The 26322-nt window shown below is 43.0% G+C and overlaps 2 protein-coding genes and 1 long non-coding RNA gene across 3 annotated transcripts; 2 read left to right on the forward strand and 1 right to left on the reverse strand.

Moving 5' to 3' along the window:
- Positions 1–1376: 1376 nt before the first annotated feature.
- On the reverse strand, positions 1377–16784 carry LOC139168826 (uncharacterized). The gene is made up of 3 exons (XR_011559397.1): positions 16027–16784; positions 2760–2986; positions 1377–1891 (listed from the first exon to the last, which is right to left on the reverse strand). It is a non-coding gene; the product is annotated as an uncharacterized lncRNA (long non-coding RNA).
- LOC139168822 (snaclec subunit B-like) lies at positions 2591–9867 on the forward strand. The gene is made up of 5 exons (XM_070754548.1): positions 2591–2803; positions 4556–4647; positions 6157–6294; positions 6780–6870; positions 9779–9867. Exons 1-5 carry the CDS (start codon positions 2746–2748, stop codon positions 9865–9867), a joined length of 468 nt encoding a protein of 155 aa, XP_070610649.1. The 5' UTR covers positions 2591–2745.
- LOC139168817 (C-type lectin lectoxin-Phi1-like) lies at positions 15156–24854 on the forward strand. The gene is made up of 6 exons (XM_070754543.1): positions 15156–15254; positions 15352–15433; positions 17036–17133; positions 20623–20760; positions 22906–23008; positions 24624–24854. The coding sequence occupies exons 2-6, from the start codon at positions 15376–15378 to the stop codon at positions 24710–24712; spliced, it is 486 nt and encodes a 161-aa protein (XP_070610644.1). The 5' UTR covers positions 15156–15254; positions 15352–15375; the 3' UTR covers positions 24713–24854.
- The last annotated feature ends 1468 nt before the right edge of the window (positions 24855–26322 follow it).

Raw genomic sequence — 26322 nt, forward strand, 5'->3', positions numbered from 1 at the left:
AAGACAGGGAGGGGGGAGAAATGGGGGGGGAATGGAGCATGGAAAGAGAATTTGGAGAATGTGAATTTGAAAAGTAAAGCTGTAAAGATTTCCATGCGAAGTCAATCAATCAGTCGATCTAAAACTCCAACGGAATTATAGGTTGATTCTCCAAGTTTCATCAGGCGCTTCGTTCGGTCTCTGGCTGGAACTTGCGGGAACCTTCTGCCACTTAGAAACATAGAAACATAGAAGACTGACGGCAGAAAAAGACCTCATGGTCCATCTAGTCTGCCCTTTTACTTGAGATAATCTGGGCAGAAAGGAAGATATTTTGATCGACTTTCTAGTCCTCATTTGCCTTATTAGTTCTGTTAAATCATAAGCATCCCAGAGCCACTATATCAATGAGATTTATAGCATAGAAATGGAGCTGAGGTGGCGCAGCAGGTACTGTAGAGTGCTGTAGTATAGGCCCCTGAAGCTGACTGTAGATCTGTAGGTCAGCGGTTCAAATCTCATCACCGGCTCCAGGTTGACTCAGGCTTCCATCCTTCTGAGGTGGGTCAAATGAGGACCTGGATTGAGGAGGCAATAGGCTGGCTCTGTTAAAAAGTGCTATTGCTAACATGTTGTAAGGCGCCCTGAGTCTAAGGAGAAGGGCAGCATAAAAATCAAATAGATAGATAGATAGATAGATAGATAGATAGATAGAAAAGGATGAATGATAAAAAAGACAGGAACGGAAGGAGAGAGAGAGGAAGGAAGGAAGGAAGGAAAGAAAGAAAGAAAGAAAGAAAGGGAAGGGAGGATAAGACATTTCCCTTGCCAGTTGTTCCTGCTCATAATCCACCTTCCTGGATTCAAGAATATAATGCAGAGAACCGACTTCTGTGTTATTGTGAAGATTATTTGGAGAGGGCAGGTTTGTCTAATTTTAGCTCTGAAACTCAGTCAGTTACCCAGCTTGAATCCTGAAATATAAAATTCAAGCAGAGGTGAGGGCATCCTAGGACTGTAGTGGCTGTATTCCTCCCTCCCTCCTTCCCTTTCTCTTTCCTCTCTTCCTCTCTTCCTCCTTTTACCCATTCTTCCTTCTCTATATCACCAATCTCACTGATACAGTGGCTCTTTCCGGTTTTTGGGGAGCCCCCTTTGCCCACCCTGTTATCTCTCCTGCTTGGTTCCTTCCACCCCTCAGCTGTGCAAATAGGAGGCCAAGCCCAAATCCGGGTTGTAAGAGCTCCAAGATTCCTGGGTGCTGTTTTGGGAACAACAGAGGCTCCTTAGCTGATGCCAAGGCAAGAATTTCTCCTTTGTGAGTCTTGCCAAAGCCCTTACAAAGCTTCCTCACCCCCCTCGGAGCTCTCGGCCCCACCCAAGCAGAAGGAAGAAACTGTCCTTGTGTCTAGTTGTCTTGATGTGCAATGCTCTGTAGCGACATTTTGAGGGTAGGAGTTGAAACAGTTTGCGTCCAGGATGACAGGGGTCAGCAACTATTTTCACAGCCCTCTTTTTGACTTGTGCAGTATCCAGGTCCTCAATGGAAGGCAGGTTGGCACCCATTGATTTTTCTGATTCTCCTCTGGAGTCTGTGTCGGTCTTGTTGGGTTGCAGAACCAAACCAGACAGTGATAGAGGTGCAGACGACGGACTCAATGATTCCCCTGTAGAACTGGATCAGCAGCTCTTGGGGCAGTTTGAGCTTCCTGAGTTGGCGCAGAAAGAACATTCTTTGTGGTGATGATGTTTTTGATGTTAGGTGACCATTTTAGGTCTTGAGATATGAAAGAACCTAGAAAGAAGCCTCCCTTTTTCTCTTCTTAACCGAGGTTGAGGTCTTGCCCTGTTGTGGGGAAGGAGGGGAGGGCTCCCTGGGGAGGAGGCTGGGAGCTGTCCATCCCAGCAGGTCCTGAAGGAAAGAGAGAGAAACCTCACTCACAAATCTAACAACAGCAGCCCCCAGACCCAGGGGAGGTGGGGGGATCCCCCAAGGGGAGGGGGCTATCCAGCCAGATATCGGGGTTCTTTCCTTTGGACTGTTGCCCTGAGCAGGGGCTGGGCTGGATGACCTCAGGGAACATGTCAAGGTCTTGGATCCTCTCTCGGTGACACCTCTCCTGGCAGAGTGTAAACCGTCATGTTCTTTTGTGCAAACAAGCTGCATCCTGATTGGCAGCCACCAAATTCCACTCTCACACAAAGCCATTTCTCCCACTGTCCCTCTCGCCCCCCCCCCCAGGAAATCTTCCCCCTGCCTTGCCTATAAATGCCTCCCTCCCCTTCTTTGCTGGAGGAAAAGCCTGGAGTGGCCACTGAGCAGACTTGCTATCCCAGGAGGCAGAGGGACAGGTGAGTGGGGCTCTCCCACCTGTGGGCACCTGACAGGTGAGGCCCCTGCAGGAGATCCCCCCCATACCTGTCTGTCTCCACCTGAAGGGAACTCTTGGAGGGGGCTAATGTCAACGTCCAGGTTCCATCAGGGATCTGTGGGTGGCAAGGGTCAAGGGATCTATCAGGGGGATCTCTGGGGGAAAGGGAGGGGGCCTTTTGGGGGGCGTTCTGCCCTTCACCTAGCAATGCTGTGTCCACTCTCACCCAATGAGGCTGCTTGGTGACCAAAGAGGGAGAAATTACGTCCAGTCAAGCAAGTGAAAAAGTGCAAAGCTGGTTTGGCCACAGGTTGGGCTTCTCACCCATCGTCCCCCTCCTTCCCTCCGTCCCCCCTCTCTCTACAGGCAAAGAAGGAAGGGAGGGAGGAAGACCATGGGGCCATTCACCTTTGTGAGCCTGGGCTTGCTGGTTGTGGCTTTCCCCCTAAAGGGTGAGTTCCAGGAGGGTTATGGAGATGCAGATGATGGACTCAACGATTCTTCTGTAGAACTGGATCAGCAGCTCCTGGGGCAGCTTCAGCTTCCTGAGTTGGCGCAGAGAGAACATTCCTTGTTGCACTCTTTTGATGATGTTTTTGATGTTAGGGGACCATTTTAGAGAGCTTCTTTCAGACCTAAGGAGGAATTTTTGGATTCCTTGTGGTCTTTTAAATTTTTATTTATTTTTTATTTAATATTTTTATTGATTTTTTAAAAAGATATAAACATGCACACAACATAAAACAGATATGCTTTGTGATTAATGCCCACCATCAGAAAAGCATTCACACCCCAGCATCAAATCGGGTGTGTTTCTTGTATACCATTTTATCTCTTTACATCTTATAGAGTGATTCCAATTTATTCCTTGTAGCTTGGTCTCGGATTCTACTCGCCATGTATCATCTTATCCTGTCCCATCGTCTCATCAGTTGTCGCAAGTCAGTTTCATTAACTAAATTCATCCTTTTATCCATAATCTCAAATTGAATATGGTCCAACATGTACTGGTACTTTAATTTAATTTAAGATTTGATTTGATTTAATTTAATTTAAGATTTGATTTGATTTGATTTGATTTAATTTAATGTAAGATTTAATTTAATTTAATTTAAGATTTAATTTAATTTAAGATCTAATCTAATCTAATTTAAAATTTAATTTAAAATTTAATTTAAAATTTAATTTAATTTAATTTAATTTAATTTAATTTAATTTAATTTAATTTAATTTAATTTAATTTAATTTAATTTAATTTAATTTAATTTAATTTAATTTAATTTAATTTAATTTAATTTAATTTAATTTAATTTAATTTAATTTAATTTAATTTAATTTAATTTAATTTAATTTAATTTAATTTAATTTAATTTAATTTAATTTAATTTAATTTAATTTAATTTAATTTAATTTAATTTAATTTAATTTAATTTAATTTAATTTAATTTAATTTAATTTAATTTAATTTAATTTAATTTAATTTAATTTAATTTAATTTAATTTAATTTAATTTAATTTAATTTAATTTAATTTAATTTAATTTAATTTAATTTAATTTAATTTAATTTAATTTAATTTAATTTAATTTAATTTAATTTAATTTAATTTAATTTAATTTAATTTAATTTAATTTAATTTAATTTAATTTAATTTAATTTAATTTAATTTAATTTAATTTAATTTAATTTAATTTAATTTAATTTAATTTAATTTAATTTAATTTAATTTAATTTAATTTAATTTAATTTAATTTAATTTAATTTAATTTAATTTAATTTAATTTAATTTAATTTAATTTAATTTAATTTAATTTAATTTAATTTAATTTAATTTAATTTAATTTAATTTAATTTAATTTAATTTAATTTAATTTAATTTAATTTAATTTAACTTAACTTAACTTAACTTAACTTAACTTAACTTAACTTAACTTAATTTAACTTAACTTAACTTAACTTAACTTAACTTAACTTAATTGACTTCCATGCCTCCCAGTTTTGAGAGACTCAGGATATGAAGCTTCCAGGGAATTAACCAGAAACAACTCTAACCAAATAATCTCAAATGCTGCAGCAGGTCAGTTGCAACTCAGCAGCAGCAGGAGATATTTGCAACTCAGCAGGCTGAGGAAGTTCTGCAGACCCAGCTGTCTCCTCCTCCTCTCCCTCCCCATCTTCTCATTGGACTCTCTCTCTCTCTTCTAGGATCTGCAATGGATTGTCCCTCTGGTTGGTCCTCCTATGATAAGTATTGTTACAAGGTCTTTGATGAACGCAAGAATTGGGTCGAAGCCGAGGTTAGATGTTCTTGTGCGCCTGTGAATCTCTCAGCCCAGGCAGAGCCTCTTGTCTGGAATGATGTCAGGGGTTGGACTAGAAGACCTCCAGGGTATCTTCCAACTCTGTGATCCCGTTACTCCGAGTAGCTCTTAGGAGCATCAGTGTGCACGGAGTTTTGGGGTGCATTGAAAAGCTGGGCAGGACCTGCCATGGAGGCCTCCCAAAGTGCCGAAGGCCGAGATGCGCTTGGCCGCCTCCAAAATTTTGGAAACTCCGCTCAGGCAACACCCAGTGGGGGCTCCATAGAGAGGAAGCAGGGGGGGAGGGGTTTCTGTAGAGCCCACTATCCAAAAGGCTGGTCCTGGGTTTAGTCCAGGGCAGTGATGGCTAACCTTTTTTCCTTGGGTGCTGAAAGAGCGTGTGTGCATACTATCGAGCATGCACAAGTGCCCCCACTCATACTTCAATGCCTAGGGAGGTCAAAAACAGCTTCCCCCACCCCCCAGAGGCCCTCTGGAGGCCAGAAATGGCCCGTTTCCCAACTTCTGGTGGGCCCAGTAGGCTCATGTTTTGCCCTCCCCAGGCTCCAAAGGCTTCCCTGGAGCTGAGAGAAGGTAGAAACGCCCTCCCCCATTTCCCCCGGAGGCTCTCTGGAACTGAGCTAGGGCCACGGCTCACGTGCCAGGAGATATGGCTCTGCATGCCACCTGTGGTGCCCATGCCATAGGTTTGCCATCACTGGTCTAGGGCCTTTATTAAGTGGGGGGGGAGGGTCGGAAGTTGTCACTTGTGGACAGCAATGGGCAGCCAACATTTTTTACTGGCACACTGTGGGGTGTGGCTTATTTTGTGGGTGTGGCTTATTTTGTGGGTAGTGGCTTGCTGGCCATGTGACCAGGTGGGAGTGGCTTGAAGGATCATCATCGTTCAAGTTAACCGTTAAGTTCTTGACTTACAACCTTCTCAGCTGGGGTGACAATTTGCTTCGTGTTTTCCGCGCTCTCCTTCCTGGGTCACCCGCTGCCTCAGGCTGGGTATCTAGGCGAACGGGTGCTGCCAGAGGCATCAATGCTGCCAGTGCTGCTTCCACCCACGCCTTCTGCTTGCACCTCAGGCGGGTGGTGGCCATGTGAGGCTGGAGGGGAGCCGGGCAGGAGAGAGGGAAGCTTGTCCGAGGCCAGGAAGGAGGAAAGAGGAAAAAAGCAAGGAGCCCAGATGTAGCAGCAGCAGCAGGGGAAAAAAGGAGAGCTGAGCTGAGACCAGTAATCTCGGAAGTGACAGCCGCCGATCAGCTGGAGTTGCGCACGCATCTTCATTTCTGCCGGTGGAACTGCGTTCCACCCCGCCCTGCCTGCTGCCCACCCCTGTTTGTGGAGCTGAAACAAGTAATGTTCAGACACTGCATGTTCAGTGAAGGCAGCTGCAGGGGTCAAGCAAATCATGATGGCAGCCAAACACACACTGCACACACACAAAGCTGCTTCTCAGCTGAACAAGTGTCTTCCTCTCTCGTTGGTCCCTTCCAGAAGTTCTGCCTCGAGCAGAAGACAGGCAGCCACGTGGCCTCCATCCTCAGCAGTGAAGAAGGGTCCTACGTGTCCAATCTGGCCTTGAAAAGCTTGAAGCAACCTTCTATGTGGATCGGACTGAGTAATCTATGGAATGTAGGTCCTCTCTGAGGCTAACCTTTATCCATTCACCTGTCCTGTTTGTAAAGAGGGAATATGGGGTGTGTGGTGTGTGATGTTGGGAGAAATTTCTGCATTGATTGTCCTGGCCTTGGCGAGAGCCATAGAACTGGGATGGCGAACAGCGGGTGGGATACATTTGCTCTTGGGACAGGACAACTCACCCTGGCCAACTCACCACAGGACAACTCCTTGTGGAACAGTTTAACAATTAAATTACATTTAAACCTACAAAAAAATAACTTTTTGTCACTCCTCTTTCCTTTTGTCCCTCCTTTGGGATCCTTTTCTTTAATGATTGTATTCCACAAACTTTTGTCCCACACCACGTTGGCCGTGGAGAATTGTCCCAGACCCCTTTGCTTTCCCCCTGTAAACCTTCCAACCTTCCGCCCCTGGGCCCTGTGCAGCCGGAGCCCCTTGTAACATGGTTGGCTAACATGGTTTCCCTGCCATTCCAGCAATGCAGCTGGCAGTGGAGTGATGGCTCCAGCCTCAGTTATGAAGCCTGGGGTGACGGACCCGATTGCGTCATAATGCATTTAAAGCCAGGTAAGTCAATGTGGTATGGACATTGGGTTAAGACTGCATTGGCAGTTCTGTGCTAGCAAAAACGTCAGAAGAGAAGGATTTAGGGGAAGTGATTTCTGACAGTCTCAAAATGGGTGAACAGTGCAGTCAGGCGGCAAGTAGAATGCTTGGCTGCATAGTGAGAGGACTAACAAGCAGGAAGAGGGAGATTATGATCCCGCTATATAGAATGCTGGTGAGACCACATTTGGAATAATACTGTGTTCAGTTCTGGAGACCTCACCTACAAAAAGATATTGACAAAATCGAATGGGTCCAAAGACGGGCTACAAGAATGGTGGAAGGTCTTAAGCATAAAACGTATCAGGAAAGACTTCATGGACTCAATCCGTATAGTCTGGAGGACAGAAGGGAAAGGGGGGACACGATCGAAACATTTAAATATGTCAAAGGGTTAAATAAGGTCCAGGAGGGAAGTGTTTTTAAAAGGAAAGTGAACTCAAGAACAAGGGGGCACAATCTGAGGTGAGTTGGGGGAAAGATCAGAAGCAACGTGAGAAAATATGATTAGACTGAAAGAGCAGTAGATGCTTGGAACAAACTTCCATGAGACATGATTGGTCAATCCACAGGAACTGAATTTAAACATGCGTGGGATAAACATAGATCCATCCTAAGATAAAATGCAGGAAATAGTATAAGGGCAGATTAGATGGACCAGGAGGTCTTTTAAAACCCTGCTGTTCTGTTTAAGAAAAATAACAAATCTTCTGTTCGGGTCACATACGACCCGGACCGAAAACTCTTCATTTGCAGTGCTTATGTTTGGTCTTTTTGAAAGCTTTTTTCACTTGGAAAGTAGTCTGAACATTTCTGCACACAATGATATGAAAATTGAAATGAAAAAAGTAAATCTTATTGGTTTATTTTGCGGATATAATGCACGCCCCCCCTGTTTTTGTGAAATTTTTTTCAATTTATGGATAGTTTTGCTTGCAAAATGCATTCTATTTTACTAAAGTTGCTATGGGATTGGTAGCTTGAACATTTCTGAACATAATGATATGAAAATTGAACTGGAAAAATTGATGCATATTGGTTTATTTTGTTGATGAAATGCACGCCCCCCCCGTTTTTTTAAATAGTCTTCACTTTATGGATAGTTTTGCTAGCAAAATACATTCTATTTTACTAAAGTTGGTGTGGGATTGGTAGCTTGAACATTTCTGAACATAATGATATGAAAATTGAACTGGAAAAATTGATGCATATTGGTTTATTTTGCACATAAAGTATGCCTCAATTATTTCAATTTATATAAAAATTATGCTGTTAATTTCAAACTTACATACTTTTTTTTAGTAAAATGGATTTGTTTCATAAAATTAGTTCTCTGGCTACAATGTGGTTGATTTTCAAAAGGATATTCCAAATATTTCTAGACAAATATGTATAAACAGTGACAATAATGGCACACAGCAAGGCCGAGGGGGGGGGTGGCCCTTTTGTGGCAAAAATAAACCAATAAGAACCATTTTTTTCAGTTCATTTATATTTTTCTTATATTCAGAAATGTTCAATTTAGTATATCAAACCTCTTGGGGGAAAATTCCTTAGGGATTTGTAGCCTTAAAAAATAGAAATTGACACGAAATTAAAAAAGGATGGGGGGAGGGGCTTTTTGATCAAAATAAAAATATAAGTCTCAATTTTTCCAGTTCAATTTTCATATCATTATGTTCATAAATGTTCAAACTAGTTTTCCAGTTGAAAAAGTTTTCAAAAAGATCAAATTCAAGTACCTAAAAAAATTATTTTTGGTCCGGTCACATACGAACAGAAACAGATTCAAAGTTATGATTTTTTTTTGCCCAGAAAACAATTAGCCACCACCCCAAAAATATTTTTTGATGATCAGCATTGTTAAATTGAGTAAATGAATGCCTAAGATTTTAAAGAATATTTCGGATTTGGAGCATAAAAAAATAAAAAGTGAAAATGGTTGCAAGCAGCCAAGGGGGGGGGGCCTTATTTCTGATGTTAAAAAACCAATAAGAATCATTTTTTTCAGTTCCTTTATATTTTTCTTATATTCAGAAATGTTCAAGCTACCAATCTCACACCAACTTTAGTAAAATAGAATGCATTTTGCAAGCAAAACTATCCATAAATTGAAAAAAATTTCACAAAAACGGGGGGGGCGTGCATTATATCCGCAAAATAAACCAATAAGATTTACTTTTTTCATTTCAATTTTCATATCATTGTGTGCAGAAATGTTCAGACTACTTTCCAAGTGAAAAAAGCTTTCAAAAAGACCAAACATAAGCACTGCAAATGAAGAGTTTTCGGTCCGGGTCAGGGTGACCCGGGAACATAAGATTTGTAACTTTTTTTGCCCAGCAAAAACTAAGCCCCCACCCCCCCCAAAAAAATTCTCATAGAGAGAACCCCTGAAATGATAAATAGTCATGAAATTTCAAGTTTCAGATATGCAGGGAAAAAATTTTACAGGGACTCAAACTTGGCTTCGGGTCACATACGACCCGAACAGAACAGCAGGAGGGGGTACTACCCACAATGAGGGCCGCATTGCCTCATAATCCTTCTCTACCCCCTGGGGAGAGAAAGAGGCAATACCCAAAAGATAAAGAAGGAACAGCAATTCCACCTGTTTACACAACTAAGCAAGCAACAACCAAGCTAATTACAGGAGGGAAGGAGCAAAGCCAGCAGCATTGTGTGGATGGGGATTTTAACTCTCTGACGACGCTAGTAGAGGACTAACAAAAGCTTAGCTGATTTTAGTAGTTTTTAATAAATTTTAAACGCTCCGGAGATCGCAACGGCTGTGGCCTCTTCGTTTATCTCTTCATCCACACACATGGCAGGACGCTCAGGTGACCCAAATTTCTCTTTTGCTGCCCAGGTTCTATCGATTGGTACAACATAGAGTGCAAGAGCTCATTACCTTTCACCTGCAAGTTCCTGGCGGCTGAGGAAGCAGCTCCAGAGTGAGCGAAGCACCTGGAGAAGTCTGGAGAAGCAAGGAAGCCCCCTGCCTAATAAAAACCTCGGCTCTTGCAACCCTGGATTATTATTATTATTATTACTATTACTATTATTATTATTATTACTATTATTATTGTCATTATCATTATTGTTATCATTATCGTTATCGTTATCGTTATTATTAATTACATTTGTATGCCGCCTCTCTCCGTAGACTCAGGGCAGCTCACAACAGTGATAAAAACAATACATAATGACAAATCTAATAATTAGATTCTAAAATAACAATTGTACATTCAAAAAAGTCTAAAAAGCAAGGAACCCCAATATATAAAAAACATACATACAGTCATATCATGCACAAAAACTACATAGGCAAGGGGAGATGTTTCAGTTCCCCCACGCTTGACGACAGAGGTGGGTTTTGAGGAGTTTACGAAAGGCAAGGAGGGTGGGGGCAGTTCTAATCTCTGGAGGGAACTGATTCCAGAGGATCAGAGCTACCACAGAGAAGGCTCTTCCCCTGGGTCCCGCCAGACAACATTGTTTAGTCGACGGGACCAGGAGAAGACCAACTCTGTGCGACCTAACCGGCCACTGGGATTCATGTGGCAGAAGGCGGTCTCGCAGATACGCTGGTCCGGTGCCATGAAGGACTTTATAGGTGATGACGAACATAACTTATTATTATTATTATTATTATTATTATTATTATTATTATTATTATTTAGATTTGTATGCTGCCCCTCTCCATAGACACTGTAGGATGCTTTTTGCAGCTTGGATCTGATCTTGCTCACCCTGGTGGGCCAGAAGGTCCAATAAATTCTGCCTTAGCGCAACTGGCCTCCTTTATTTTGGGGACCCAGGAGATGGTTGAGGTCCAAAACTCAAGAAACCCAAGTCTCCTTCAAGTGGAGGCTCAGCTTTAAGGAGGGTGGGGAAGGGTGACTTTAAGTAGCCTTAAGAGTTAAGGAGTATGCAGAGTAACCCTTGAGTTGCCAAGGACGCATAGAGGGAATGTGGAAGTAGTAGATATCCAGCTAATAGCCCAGAGATATGAGTAATAATCCAGGTAACCAACGAGATACATTAAGTGTATAAATATTATCTACTTTGGCAAATAGCTTAGTCAAGAGCAACCCTAATCATACCCAATTACATCAGTCAATGCTCACAATACATACCCAATATTATAAGCCCCTCTCAATACATTAAACAATACTGTAACTTACAGCAGTGTTTCCCAACCTTGGCAACTTGAAGCTCTTTGGACTTCAACTCCCAGAATTCCCCAGCCAGCATTTGCTGGCTGTGGAGTTCTGGGAATTGAAGTCCAGATATCTTCAAGTTACCAAGGTTGGGAAACACTGACTTACAGAATACATTAAACCATCAGTTGAAGACACAGTTCTACAACATAGACACATAGACCTACTAGCAGAGAATAATCAGTGTGAGAGAGAGAGAGAGAGACGCTTCTGGATCCCACCCAATCAGGGGTGGGTCTCCCCTGGAAGGGGGCACGCCGTTGCATGGTTGCAGTGCTGAAAATGGAACTGTGCATGCAGCTTCATTACCAGCAGCCCTACATGTGCCATGCTTGTGTGCAACCAGTGAGATTCCAGTGAAAATCGCCATTTTTTTTTACTTCTGCGCCTGCATAAAAGCAAAGAATTCGGCGACTTTCGCTGAAATCTCCCTGCACGAGGGACGTTCACACGAGATTTAGGTTGCTGTCCATGCGCAGCAGCTGAATCTTGCCATGGCGCCTAGATTGACAGAGCCCCAGGAAGAAGCAAAGCGGTGGTTCCAAGCTCCGGCCACCTGTCCTGCTGCCCTGTGCTCTCCCACGCTGCAGGCATCTCTCGGTGTGGTGGCGATGGCCCAAGCTATCAGGGGCACAGCGCTGGAGGCTTGGCCTGGCAGTGCGCCACTCTCCGTCGAGCCTGGACCACAATGGAGGGACTCTTGGAGGGCTTGGCAGAGAACCACGTGCCGCTGGGCAGGGCCTCCAGCCAGTAATGGCCGGCCAAAGTTTTTACTGCCACACTGTGGGTGTGGCTTATTTTGTGGGTGTGGCATAATGGTCATGTCACTGGGTAGGAGTGGCTTGCTGGCCATATGACCAGGTGGGAGTGGCTTGAACAATCATCATCATTCAAGTGAACTATTAAGTCCTCAACTTACAACTTTACCAGTGTTGCTCATTTTCTGCACTCTCCTTCCTGGGTGGCCCCCCATCTTAGGCTGGGCAGCTAGATGAATGGGTGCTGCCATAAGCATAAATGTTGCCAGTGCTGCTTCCACCCAGGCCTTCTGTTTGCACCTCAGGCAGGAGGTGGCCGTGGGAGGCTGGAAGGGAGCCGGGCAGGAGCGAGGGAAGCTCCTCCGAGGCCAGGAAGGAGGAAAGAGGAAAAAAGCAAGGAGCACAGAGGCAGCAGCAGCAGCAGGGGGAAAAAGGAGAGATGAGCTGAGACCAGTAATCCAGGAAGTGACAGCTGCTGATCAGTTGGAGCTGCACACTCATCTTCATTTCTGCCAGTGGAACTGCTTTCCATCCTGTCTTGCCTGCTGCCCACCCCTGCCTCCAGCGCTGTGCTCCCAAGGGCCAGGACTTGCTTGGGGCATCATCACTGCACCAAGAGATGTATGTGCTGAGGAGAGCACAGAGCAGGCTGTGTGGTCATGGCAGGGGGTGGGGAGCTTGCGGGAACTGAAAGGAATGGGGCAGAACCAGCCAGAACGAGCAGTGCGGATGCAGTGGAGGGAATGCGGTGTTGTGGTTGCCTCTGGCCCAGCTCCTGCAGTGGGGAATTTTGATGTTGATTCATGGGAATCCTTGGTTTATCAGAGATTTGTTTTGTTGCCAGCGGAATCGGACAGTGAAATTACCTCACAGTCAGAGACAGACAGTGGGGGAGAGGAAACAGACGGGGAGATGGGTGCAGCCAGCCCACCAGTCAGTGCTCCAATTGGTGAGTCATCAGAAATGGAGGAGGACCCACTTGTGGATGCCCGTGTGCACAGGCTTGTGGCACGAAGGGAACAGTTGCACAGGCATCTCAGAAGATAAGTGAGCACACCTGTTCAAGTGGTAATTATGTTAATGAGTTTGTGATAAATACGGGCGTTGGGGAGCATGGGCTGTGGGTGTTTATCCGTTTGAGAAAGAGATACCTTTGGAAGACAATTGCTACAGTGTGGAGAGCTCGTAATATTCAAGGACTTTTAGTGACCTTTGGACATTTCATGGTTAAAGAACTTTTGAGGACTTTTGGCTTGTGTGGCTGTGTGGATTTACAGCTGTCTTATCTACTCTAAAATGAATCGAGTCAGATCAGCGTCCTTGCTTATTTACGATTAGTATTGGGTGAACCGAACCCGCACAATTCGGGTCCATACCAAATTTTCTGGTGTTCGGCATGCCGGACCCGAACCCAATTTTTTTAAAAAATTTGTGCTTTGGTTCGGCGTTCGTGCCAAACACTGCGAAAGCCACTGCCTGGCTATCATCTGCTGAGAAGAAGAGGAGGAGCCAGGCGAAGAGCATTCTCTGTGTCGGCTCCAGGCCTCTGGAATCAACTCCCCCCAGAGATTAGAACTCCCCAACCTCCTTGCTTTTCGTAAGCTACTCAAAACCCACCTGTGTCACCAGGCATGGGGTAACTGAGTTACCCCTAGGCTATGGTAGATTTGTAAATCGTGTGACTGAGTTGTATGGTTTTAATGTGCTGTTTAATGTGCTTTTAAAACATATTGTATTTGTGATATTGCATTCTGTTGTGAGCCGCTCCGAGTCCTCAGAGAGGGGCAGCATACAATTAAATTAAAAATAAAATAAAATAAAAATTAAATTAAAAATAAAAATTAAATTAAATTAAATTAAATTAAGTTAAGTTAAGTTAAGTTAAGTTAAGTTAAGTTAAGTTTAGTTTAGTTTAGTTTAGTTAAGTTAAGTTAAGTTAAGTTAAGTTTAGTTTAGTTTAGTTTAGTTTAGTTTAGTTTAGTTTAGTTAAGTTAAGTTAAGTTAAGTTAAGTTAAGTTAAATTAAATTAAATTAAATTAAATTAAATTAAATTAAACTAAACTAAACTAAACTAAACTAAACTAAACTAAATTAAATTAAATTAAATTAAATTAAATTAAATTCTCCAGATAAACTACCATAACTAAAGATTGATGATGGCACTCAAGCAGAGTGGAGAAAGGTTTAGAGGTAACCAAGTTGTTAAGGAGACAGACAAACAAAGGTCACCTGAATTTCAAAAAGGAAGTTGGGACTGAGCAACTGGGGAATCCCATCTCAAGTCCCTTTAAAGAGTGTTTGTTTGTGTGTGTGTGTGTTTGTGTAAAAGCAAATAAATATACACTGTAACCAGGAAAGTTTTCTGTTATTGTGAATTCGCGGGGTCTCCATGTATTCTAAAGAACCGTTTGTGCCCCAATGTTGGGCTGAAAATGATTTGAGTGTGGCAATTTTCCAGGGCTGCGTGTGTGAGAGCGACATAAATTGAAAGCCCACTGCATTTCGGACATAAACACTCTAGAAAACGTCCAGAGATTCTTTACTAGAAGAGCCCTCCACTCGTCCACTCGCAACAGAATTCCCTACACAACTAGACTTGCAATGCTTACAAGTTTGGAAAGCTTAGAACTATGATAATGCAGAAAAGGCAACGTAAAAACAACATTAATTCAAAATGCACAAGTTTCCGTAAACTATTTGTATGTATTGTATGATGTGTCAACCTTGAACCTACTGAGATTCGATCTGCCAAACTGCTGGCAGCCGAGGATCAGCAGAAGTAGCTTGCAGTGCTGAACTATAACCACTGCACCACCGAGGTGACTACTTCAGCTTCAACCATGACAATACACGAGCACCCAATAGATACAAACTCAAGGCAAACCGCTCCAAACTCAATTGCGGAAAATAGGACTTTAGCAACAGTGATCGCCTGGAATGCACTTCCTGACTCCGTGGTTAGGGGAGAAGCCTCGAGACCCAGAGGAGGTGGGTGGGCTCCCCTTGTCTGGGTGCCTTCAAGGGCAAGGGGTCTCATCGGCCGTGGGTCTGTCAGCCTTCTTTTGGGTTGCAGCACTGAGCAAGGGCTCGGCTGGATGACCTCATGAACCGTTTCAAATCGCAGGTGATATCTGCCCTAGCAGAAGGTAAACCCTGTCAGATTGAATTTCTTTTTGTGTATATAAGCTGCTTCCTGGTGGTTAGACTAAAAAAAATCCCCTCGAGCAATTTCCCTGGCCCTCTCTTCCCTCCCCAAAGAAATCCACCTCTTTCTTTACCTATAAAAGCCTCCGTTCCCTTTGCTGGAGGGAAAGCCTGGAGTGGCCCCTGAGGAGACTCGCTACCCAAGGAGGCAAAGAGACAGGTGAGTGTGACTCTCCCACCTGTGGGCACCTGACAGGTGAGCTTCCAAATGTTATCACTGTCCCTTTAACATCTCCTCTCTTTGCTTCTCTCTGCAGGCAAGGAAGGAAGGAAGGGAGACCATGAGGCGATTCATCTTTATGAGCCTCGGCTTGCTGGTCCTGGCTTTTTCCCTGAGTGGTGAGTTCGAAACAGGTCTCTGGTGTGCAGAGAATCCAACTCCCTTGCCTCTGAACCTCTTGCTGTTTTGACAACCCCATCAAACGTCTCACTGCAGTTGCTATTTGACATTATTCTGCCCCTACTTTATCGCTCTGTTCCAAGACTCAGGGGCATTTGCAGGAAAATCAATGCGATTGACATGCAGAATTAATGAAAAGTTAAAACTTGTGGCAAAGCCGCATGCATTGGTCATTTAAAAAAAAATAAAGAGCACCCTCCACCTCTCTCTAGAGATTCCTCTGCATGGGATCCACCCATTAGATTAGATCCTTTCCCAGGAACCTAAGAGTGGCAGGGCATCTTCAGAAGGGGGTCAGTCCTACAAATAATCACCCCTGAATCCCTATTCTGTTCCAGCACCGAGGCCCCCAGAAATCAGGTGCATATCGCAGGTTTTAAATAATAAAGGGTTTTACTACATACAAGAAGTATTTGCAGCTAAAGTCTTTTCAAAATGAAAGTAAAATCTTTTAACGGCTTTGCCGTACTGAATTATAAAGTTTTATCAGCTGGCTAGAGCCACAGAAAGAGATAAGCATGACAATAATTACCTAGCTGGAATAATAGTCAGAGTCGGAGATGTACAGAAGTTACCTGGAAGCCTGGAGCTCCTCAGAAAGTGAAGAATGTCTCTCTTTAAAGCACAAGCCGAAGAAACAGAAACTCAAAACTAGATGCTAGAATGAATCACGTTGTTCTCTGTGCGGAAGCAGTGTGTTACTCCGTCTTAAATGCCCTGAGGATGTAGCCCAGTAATCAGCAGTGCTACTCATAAGTAAACCTTCTCCCGAGTAACCACTCCTGCCTCCTAGAGGCCCTGCGAACCCTAGCATCTCTTCTCCTGAGTCACTCATCTCAGGAGGTACGGAAGGCCCTGGTTGCTGCTCAGCCTCTGACACCACATCCTCTTCGCTCGGGTTCCAGGAACGCAGGGCACCTGTACTGCAATTCCACTGTCTCTGTGTGCTCCGGGCCCATGAGTAATTGCTCAGGATGCAGTCAGACCACAACAATCCCATTATGAACACTTATGGCACATCTTGTTGACCACTGCAGTTCCTTAGGGAGAGACCCATATGAGTCCTCGTAATTTGCACTTGTCAATATCCTGACTGTTCACTTTTTCAGCAGTTACAGTTTCAGGAGAGCTTCGATAAGAGCCCCCCGTAAGACCACCGCAGTAGTTGTGAGGGTAGTGAGACTCGCTCTAGAAGGTTCACACTTCACACCCCAAGTGTACAATGGTTGAACAGGCTTAATGTGGTCCTTCTAAGAACCCGTTTTCTGTCTTTGCACAGTTCACAGAATGGTAGAGTAAACAAAGTAGACAAGTTCACACATGCCATGCTGTGTCAAGGAAATTAATCCCCGTTAACCCAAACCAAGTTTTGGACAGTCTCCAAATTCAGCTTCTGTGACTGTAACCAAGTCAAATTCAATATATTGCTATCAAAAATATTTGTAACTCAGCGGGTTAAGAATATTCTGCAGAGCCAGCTGTTTCCTCCTCCTCCTCCTCTCCTGGCCAACTTCTCCTTCGCTTTCTCTCTTCTCACGCAGGCATTGGAGCCAATCAAAGTTGTCCCTCTGGTTGGTTCTCCCACAATGTGTCTTGCTACAAGTTCTTCTCCAATTGGACAACCTGGGGCGAAGCACAGGTGAGAGATGCCCCCTGCCTTTGAATATGCGGGAGAGGTGGGCAGCTATAGAAATTGAAAAATGAAATCTCATAGTCCAGACAAAGGAGAAGTCTAGGTAGAACTTGGCATTGCCCCCAAGTCCCTCCTGGATGGGCCAAAGACCCACAAAGGGAGAACTAGAGGTCAACTAGACCATGTGCATGGAAAGACAGTGCAAATCACCATTTCAGGGCAGTCTGAAAATGCAAATATTCTGTGAACTTTATGCTGGTATAGATTTTCATGGCCGGTACTCCAGTATTAATCTTCAGGGTTTATTTATTTATTTATTTATTTATTATTTATTTATTTATTACTTAGATTTGTATGCCGCCCCTCTCCGAAGACTCGGGGCGGCTCACAACATGTAGAAACAAATCATAAGTAAACAGACAAATTTAAAAATATTAAGTATTTTAAAAAACCCCATATACTAACAGACGCACACACAGGCGTACCATGCATAAATTAAACATGCCCGGGGGGAGATGTTTCAGTTCCCCCATGCCTGACGGCAAAGGTGGGTTTTAAGGAGTTTACGGAAGGCAGGAAGAGTAGGGGCAGTCCTAATCTCCGGGGGGAGTTGGTTCCAGAGTTGGGTTGAGTGACCATCTGCTAGAGAACAGATTTCCTGATGTTTGCTGGCAACTCTGGCTGGTATCTTCTGGCCTCTGAAGAGATGGAGGGATCTGAGATTTTAATGCATTGTTAAGGTGTGTGCAGAGTAGCCCTTGAGATATCAAGGACATGCGTATGGAAACGGGATATTGCAGTAGATATGAGTAATTATCCAGTTACACGCAGAGGTATGTTAAAGTGCATATAGTGCTTACTTTAAGATATGGAATAATCCAAACAAACATTCCAGATAATACACGATCAAATCAGCTAATCTCTAGAAGTATCTTCTTACCAGTTTGTCCTTGTCATATACATTCAACAAAGATATTACAGCTTACAACACATTAGAATATCAGATAGAATAGAATAGAATAGAATAGAATTCTTTATTAGCCAAGTGTGATTGAACACACAAGGAATTTGTCTTTGGTGCAGATGCTCTCAGTGTACATAAAATATACATTTGTCAAGAATCATGAGGTACAACACAATGATTGTCATAGGGGTCAAATAAGCAATGAAGAAACAATATTAATAAAAATCTTAGGATACAAGCAACAAGTTACAGTCATACAGTGAACATGGGAGGAAATGGGTGATAGGAATGATGAGAAAAAACTAGTAGTAATAGTAGTGCAGACTTAGTAAATAGCTTGACAGTGTTGAGGAAATTATTTGTTTAGTAGAGTGATGGTGTTCAGGAAAAAACTGTTCTTGTGTCTAGTTGTCTTGGTTTGCAGTGCTCTGTAGCAATGTTTTGAGGGTAAAACAAGTTGTGCCCAAGATGTGAGGGGTCAGTAGATATTTTCCCTGCCTCTTTTTGACTCGTGAAGTCTACAGGTCCTCAATAGAAGACAGGTTGGCAGCAATTGTTTTTCCTGCCGTTCTGATTCTCCTCTGAAGTCTGTGTCGGTCTTGTTGGGTTGCAGCACCAAACTAGACAGTTATAGAGGTGCAGATGACAGACTCAATGATTCCTCTGTAGAACTGTATCAGTAGCTCCTTGGGCAGTTTGAGCTTCCTGAGTTGGTGCAGAAAGAACATAATTTATTGTGCTTTTTTGATGATGTTTTTGATGTTTGGTGACCATTTTAGGTCTTGAGATATGATAGAACCTAGAAATTTGAAAGTCTCTACTGTTGATACTGTGTTGTCTAGTATTGTGAGAGGCGGAAGTCTACCACCATTTCTATGCTTTTGGGTGTGTTCAATTCTAGATTGTTCCGGTCACACCACAAGGTTAGTTGCTCAACCTCCCGTCTATATGCGGATTCATATTTGTCTCAAATGAGACCAATCACTGATGTATCATCTGCAAACTTCAGTAGTTTAACAGATGGATCGTTTGAGATCCAGTCATTGGTGTATAGAAAAAAGAGAAGTGGAGAGAGCACACAGCCTTGGGGAGGACCCTGTGCTAATTGTACAGGTATCTGATGTGATTTTGCCTAGTTTTGCCTGCTGCTTCCTGTCTTTACGAAAGCTTGTGATTCACTTACAAGTGTGTTCAGGTACCATAGCTGATTTAGTTTAGTTAAAAGAACGTCAGGTATGATAGTGGTGAATGCTGAACTAAAGTCTACAAAGAGGACCCTAGCATAGGTAATAACAGAGTATACACAGAAATGGCATGGGGGAACTGAGACATCTCCCCCGGGCATATACAATTTATGCATGGTATGTTTGTGTGTATGTTTGCTTAGTAAATGGGTTTTTAAAAATATTTTAAACTATAATTTAGATTTGTCATGAATTGTTGCATTCTGTTGGTTTGCAGTGGAGACCTCACCTACAAAAAGATATTGACAAAATTGAATGGGTCCAAAGACGGGCTACAAGAATGGTGGAAGGTCTGAAGTATAAAACGTATCAGGAAAGACTTCATGAACTCAATCTGTATAGTCTGGAGGACAGAAGGAAAAGGGGGGACATGATCGAAACATTTAAATATGTTAAAGGGTTAAATAGGGTTCAGGAGGGAAGTGTTTTTAACAGGAAAGTGAACACAAGAACAAGGGGACACAATCTGAAGTTAGTTGGGGGAAAGATCAAAGGCAACATGAGAAAGTATTATTTTACTGAAAGAGTAGTAGATCCTTGGAACAAACTTCCAGCAGACGTGGTTGGTAAATCCACAGTAACCGAATTTAAACATGCCTGGGATAAACATATATCCATTGTAAGATAAAATACAGGAAATAGTAAAAGGGCAGACTAGATGGACCATGGGGTCTTTTTCTGCCGTCAGTCTTCTATGTTTCTATGTTTCTATGTTGTGAGCCGCCTGAGTCTGCGGAGAGGGGCGGCATACAAATCTAAATAATAAATAAATAAATAAATAAATAAATAAATAAATAAATAAATAAATAAATAAATAAATAAATAAATAAATAAATAAATAAATAAATAAATAAATAAATAAATAAATAAATAAATAAATAAATAAATAAATAAATATCAAGTCAAAGAATCAATCAGAATGAAACAACAGAGAAAATAAGCCATGATCTCTAACTCCCTCTTGTGGCAACTTGCATCAGTACAGCCACTCAGAACATGGCATACATTTTCAAGCTATATTACATCAATCCGTAAAAGCATACGTTGTTGGCTTCTTTATATATTACCAACCCAACCATTTGGACAGAGTACTAACATGTATGAATTTATGACAGGAATTGTTCAAGAACAGCAGACTCCAAGCAGGGCATCGGTAGGGGTCAATGAATTAATGGTAGTGGCTGGGAGGGGCCCTTCCACCAGATCCCTGCCCTTTTATACATCGATAGAGAAGATGTTTCTTTTGAGATGAATGAGAATCTTTCTCCGTTGTCGTTTTTCTCCCAGAGGATCTGCATGGAAGAGCAGGAAGGTGCCCAACTCGCCTCCATCAAGGATCTGGAAGAGTCTGTGAAGTTGTCCGACGAACTCTCCAAAACACGGAATATCTTTGATGTCTGGATTGGATTGAGATTTTCAAAGACAGTAGGTCCTTCCTATTGCTGATCTTTTATCAGTGCTTTCTACCATTGAAGCCTGGTAGGGAATCTCTCCACCAGAAGTTTGCTTTACAGCCCTGGGGTTTTGCTAGCAGTTTTCTTCTGGGATGTTTCCAAAAGCCGGACCCGAAAACCAATCATTTATCATTAATAGAGTGGATGGGAGGAATTCCCTCTAGAAGATAAGGGGAGGGGCTCTTACAGACTAAAAAATGCACTCGTGTTTATACATTGTGGGAAAGGAGGTGAAAATAATATTAAAAGGATGTTGAGACTCTAGAAAGAGGGCAGAGAAGAACAACCGGGATGATTAGGGGACTGGAGGCTAAAACATTCAAAGAACAATTGCAGGGACTGGGTATGTCTAATTTAATGAAAATAAGAACCAGGGGAGACACAATAGCAGCCTTCCAATATCTCAAGGGTTTCCACAAATGAGAGGGAGTCAAGCTATTCTCCAAAGCACCCGAGGGTAGAACAAGAAGCAATTGGTGGAAACTAAACAAGAAGAGAAGTGAATTAGAACTAAGGAGACATTTCCTGACAGTCAGAACAGCTTGCCTCCAGAAGTTGTGAATGCTCCAACATTGGAAGTGCAGATGTTGAATAACCATCTATTTATCTATTTATCATCTATTTACCTATTTATCATCTATTTATCTATTTACATATTTATATATTATTTATATATGTATATATTTATTTATTTAATTGGATTTCTATGCCTCCCCCCTCTCTGGGGACTGGGGGCGGCTCACAGCATATACAAAAAAACAGAAAAAACAATAGTAAGCAATCCAATTAATAATACATTTAAAACAATTCTTTTAAAAATCTAATTTAAAATGCTACCATTACCATTCATTCTAAAACATTCATTGGTCAGGGGCAAAGATCTAAGGGACTCCAGGCTTGGCAGAAAAGGTGAGTTTTTAAACTCTTCTGGAAGGGGAGGAGGGTGGGGGCAGTGCAAATCTCCTGGGATAGCTGATATTAGACGGCCGGGGCCCCCCCACAGAGAAGGCTCTTCCCCTAGGTCCCGCCAGCCGGAATTGTCTGGTTGATGGGACCCTAAGGAGGCCAACTCTGTGGGACCTGACCAGTCACTGGGATTCGTGTGGCAGAAGGCGGTCTCGGAGATAGCCTGGTCCTATGCCATGTAGGGCTTTATAGGTCATAAGCAACACTTTTGTCACTTTTTAAGCAGGGGGTTGGACTAGAAGACCTCCAAGGTCCCTTCCAACTCTGTTACAATGATGATGATAATCAGCTCCCCCCAGAGATTCATACTCCTCACCTTCCGTAATAGTCTGAAGACTCACTTATGCGGCCAGGCCTGGGCCTGTTAGATCTTTGCCCCCTGCCCAGTGAGTATGTGAAGTGAATGTGGACTGAATGGAATGATGGTTTTTTATGGTTTTGAGGTTATTTTTAAAAGATTTTTAATTATTTAATTGGATTAAGATATTGTGTATTGTACATTTTATATGTTGTGAGCTGCCCTGAGTCCTCGGAGAGGGGCGGCATAGAAATCTAATAGATAGATAGATAGATAGATAGATAGATAGATAGATAGATAGATAGATAGATAGATAGATAAGACAGAGAAATAGTAGATAGATAGATAGATAGATAGATAGATGATAGATAGATAGATAGATAGATAGATAAGACAGAGAAATAGTAGATAGATAGATAGATAGATAGATAGATAGATAGATAGATAAGACAGAGAAATAGTAGATAGATAGATAGATAGATAGATAGATAGATAGATAGATAGATAGATGATAGATTAGTTAGATAGATAGATAAGACAGAGAAATAGTAGATAGATAGATAGATAGATAGATAGATAGATAGATAGATAGATAGATAGATAGATAGATTAGTTAGATAGATAGAAAGATTAGATAGATAGATAGATAGATAGATAGATAGATAGATGATAGATAGATAGATAGATAGATAGATAGATAGATAAGACAGAGAAATAGTAGATAGATAGATAGATAGATAGATAGATAGATAGATAGATAGATAGATAGATAGATAGATAGATAGATAGATAGATAGATAGACAGATAAGAGATAGATAGAATTGTCTAACCTGGTTTCCCTTCCATTACAGAAAGGCATTTGGCTGTGGAATGATGGCTCCCAGGTGACCCACACACGCTGGGAAGAAGGAGAACCTTCAAAGAAGGAGTGTGCTGTACTGATAACCCGTTCACGTAAGGCAACATGTTGGGGTCAACTGAGGGTGCACTTCCAGGAATAAGGACGCATCTGGTCTGTGTTGTAACATTCACCCCTTGACCACTGATGACCTGTGTTGACCTCTTCGATCTCTGAACTGTCACAACCCCACACTCTGTTCCAGGGGCAGATTCCTCTTACCATTTCCTACCAGTGTGCACTACTACCATTTGGCATCTGTGCATGCGCAGAGGGATGGTTTTACTTCTGTGCATGCTCAGAGAGCCAAAAATCACCAAAAAATAGGGGGGGGGGAGATGGTAAGCCAGTCTTGGCAGAAGTGGAGGAGAGTTTTTCTCCGTCCAAGTGAGTTGGTTGGGGAGAAACAGCTCCTGGCTCTGCCGCGGAGGGAGCAGGAGAGGTGAAGAGTAGCAGTGGCGGAGGAGCAAACTTGGAGGCTCTTGGAAGGGGGGGAGGCTGAAAGGGGGGGGAAGGTGGGCAGGGAGGCATGTTCTCCATGACTGCGCGGCACTTGAAAAGTGCAGCACAAAGGTTTCTTATCACCTGCGCAGCCGCACAGCCACACAGCTTACAGGGAACAGTGGACATGGTCCTGTCTTAGTCCTGTTGTGTGGGAGGAGTTTGACCTGGTGACACCTGATGAAGTGGACAAAGCCATAGGACATGTGATCTCCATCACCTGCTTGTTGGACCCATGTCCTTCCTGGCTGGTTTTGGCCAGCAGGGAGGTAATACAAGGCTGGATCCAGGCAGTTGTCAAGGCTTCTTTGAGGGAGGGGTGCTGGAAAGGAGTCTGTTGTCTACCCCCTGCTCAAGAAGCCTTCCCTGGATCTGGCTATTTAAAATAACTATCATCCGGTCTACAACCTTCCCTTTCTGGGGAAGGTTGTTGAGAAGGTGGTATCATTCCAACTGCTGTGGTCCTTGCATGAAGCCAATTATCTTGACCCTCAGCAATCTGGATTCAGGCCTGGCATGGAAACTGATTTGGTTGCACTGATGGATGATTTCTGGTTGGCCTGGAATAGAGGTCACTCCTCTATCCTGTTGCTTCTTGACCTCTCAGCAGACAAGCAATGCTGGCTGGCAGGCCCTAGGGGAAGTGCCCTTCTCTGTGGTGACTCTGACCCTCTGCAACCAACTCCCTCCAGAGATTCATACTGCCCCCACTCTCCTCGCCTTCCAGAAGTCCTTAAAAACTCACTGGGGCTGTTGAGCTTTAACATTTTGCTCCGGCCATTAATTTTGAATCTGATTGTGGCATGAATGAGTGTGAGTTTAAAAAATGGATTTTAAAGATTACTAATCAGGTTTTTAAATTATTTTAATATTGGACTTTAAATTTGTTTTTGTATTTTGTGGTTTTATGTTATAAGCCGCCCTGAGTCCTCGGAGAGGGGTGGCATATAAGTCCAATGTATGAACGAATGAATGAATGAATGAATGAATGAATGAATGAATGAATGAATTCTCTCAGCTGTGGACAGGGGGGGCGTTTGCCCAGGTTCACCTGGTGCACCAATTGCGGTCCTATTTGGACAGAGAGCCCATGATGGCAGGTGGGGGTCCCCGTCCTGTGTCTGAAATGCTCATTTAGGATGAGTGAAAACTTTCTCTTCTGCTGCCCAGGATATCTCAACTGGAGAACCGACACCTGCCGTAGCTGGAATATGATTGTCTGCAAGCTCCAGCCCCAGAGGCAGGCAAGTGGCTGCTGAAGGTTGGAGAAGCAGCGAGGGCCCCCTGCCTGCCGAAATCTCTGCTCCACCCCCCTTTGCTTAACGGATGCTTTACGTAGCTTGGACCTGATTTTGCTCATTTTGATGGGCCAGAAGTTCGAATAAATTCTGCCTAGCATAACCAGTGTCCTTTGTTTTCAAACTCAGAGGTCTGTTTAGGAAGGGTGGGGATTTTTTAAGAGCACCATCCATGGATGCTATGTCTCTTTCTGGCAGGTCCTTCTCATTTTAACTGGAGGGCTGAGAATCTGCTGGGCTTGGGCACCATTTCGATTTCCATCCACCAAGATGATTGGCACCTGATCTCCACCCGGAGCATGAATGTAGCTTCCCGCTAGAAAGAGCACAGGGGTGGGGTGGTGAGGTGGGTCCCTGAGGACCAGGGCTGTGCTGAGCTGTTGCATCAGATATGCAAAGTTACGAACCTCCTCTGGAGGGCACCAAAGAGCCCGTGACACCTCTCGCCCTCTAGCAGTCCAAGGCCATAGTGGGAACTCCTTCAGCTCTCCTTCTGCCACAACTGGGAAGAAGACCCCCCATCGCTGGGGGATTCTTTTCAGCCGGCCTTTGAAAGAGTTGGGGGCCTTCCGTCAAGGTCTGGAGGAGACAACACAGGGGATGTTATGGGGAGGCAGAGTGACATCTTCTGAAATGGGAGCTCCATTATGGAAATGGCAGGCAGAAGCCAAGGTAGCACTGGGATTGTGATATGGTGGCCAAGAAGAAGTGTGTTCTGCCCCAGCTACAAACCCCACAGGACGCAGCACACACAAAGTCCGTACAACTCTTACTTGACTAATGAAGGACTACTAATGAGCTTTCTTAGTAGTCGTCAAACACAAATACAGTTTAAAATAATCTTTTCTGAACACCAGCAGATAATTCAACTTCATTAACAGCCAGCACGAGTCCACAAAATAACAACTCAATTCTGAGTCAACAATTCTGTAGATATCTGCATGCTTACAATGGCCAGGAGCAATTTGCACGGGAAAAAATGCCAAGAGAGAAAACAAAAGTCAGAGTAAAGACATGAAAGAATATGAACGTAGTTGTTTCCTGCAAATTGGCTTCTTTGTCATCATCCCTTAAAAAGGCTAGGGGAGTGGCCAATTAGCCCCAAGCCTTACTCCCCAGGAGACTTCCTCCTGAGGAACCATTCCTGCCTTTTGGCAGCTCTGCATACCCGTGCATTGAGAATAGTCTCCTCCTCTTCTTCCTCATTACTGATGGGATGTTACGGAGGTTCTGAAGGCCCTGGCTGAATTTCCGCCTCTGGCACCAAGTCCTCTCCAGCCTCAGGTGCCAGCTGCACAGGCCACCGGTGCATCACCACATCTGTGCTTCGGAATCAGCTATGAACTGCACAGGTTGCTGCCCGGCCACAACAAAGACAACCAAGATGCTTTGTCAAGAAATTGTGTAGTTGGTGTCAAAAGGAAGTTATAGATGAGTCCTATTGGAGTGGGCGGCCTACAAATATTATAAATAAATAAATGCCAACACAAACTTGTAGTTTTATATAAATCAATGTATTCCACATCTATATTTGTAGCAGAACAAGACAGCCAGGCAAACAGGATAATCCT

This window comes from Erythrolamprus reginae, chromosome 6 (assembly GCF_031021105.1).
Source record: "Erythrolamprus reginae isolate rEryReg1 chromosome 6, rEryReg1.hap1, whole genome shotgun sequence".
In the NCBI taxonomy this organism is placed as follows: domain Eukaryota; kingdom Metazoa; phylum Chordata; class Lepidosauria; order Squamata; family Dipsadidae; genus Erythrolamprus; species Erythrolamprus reginae.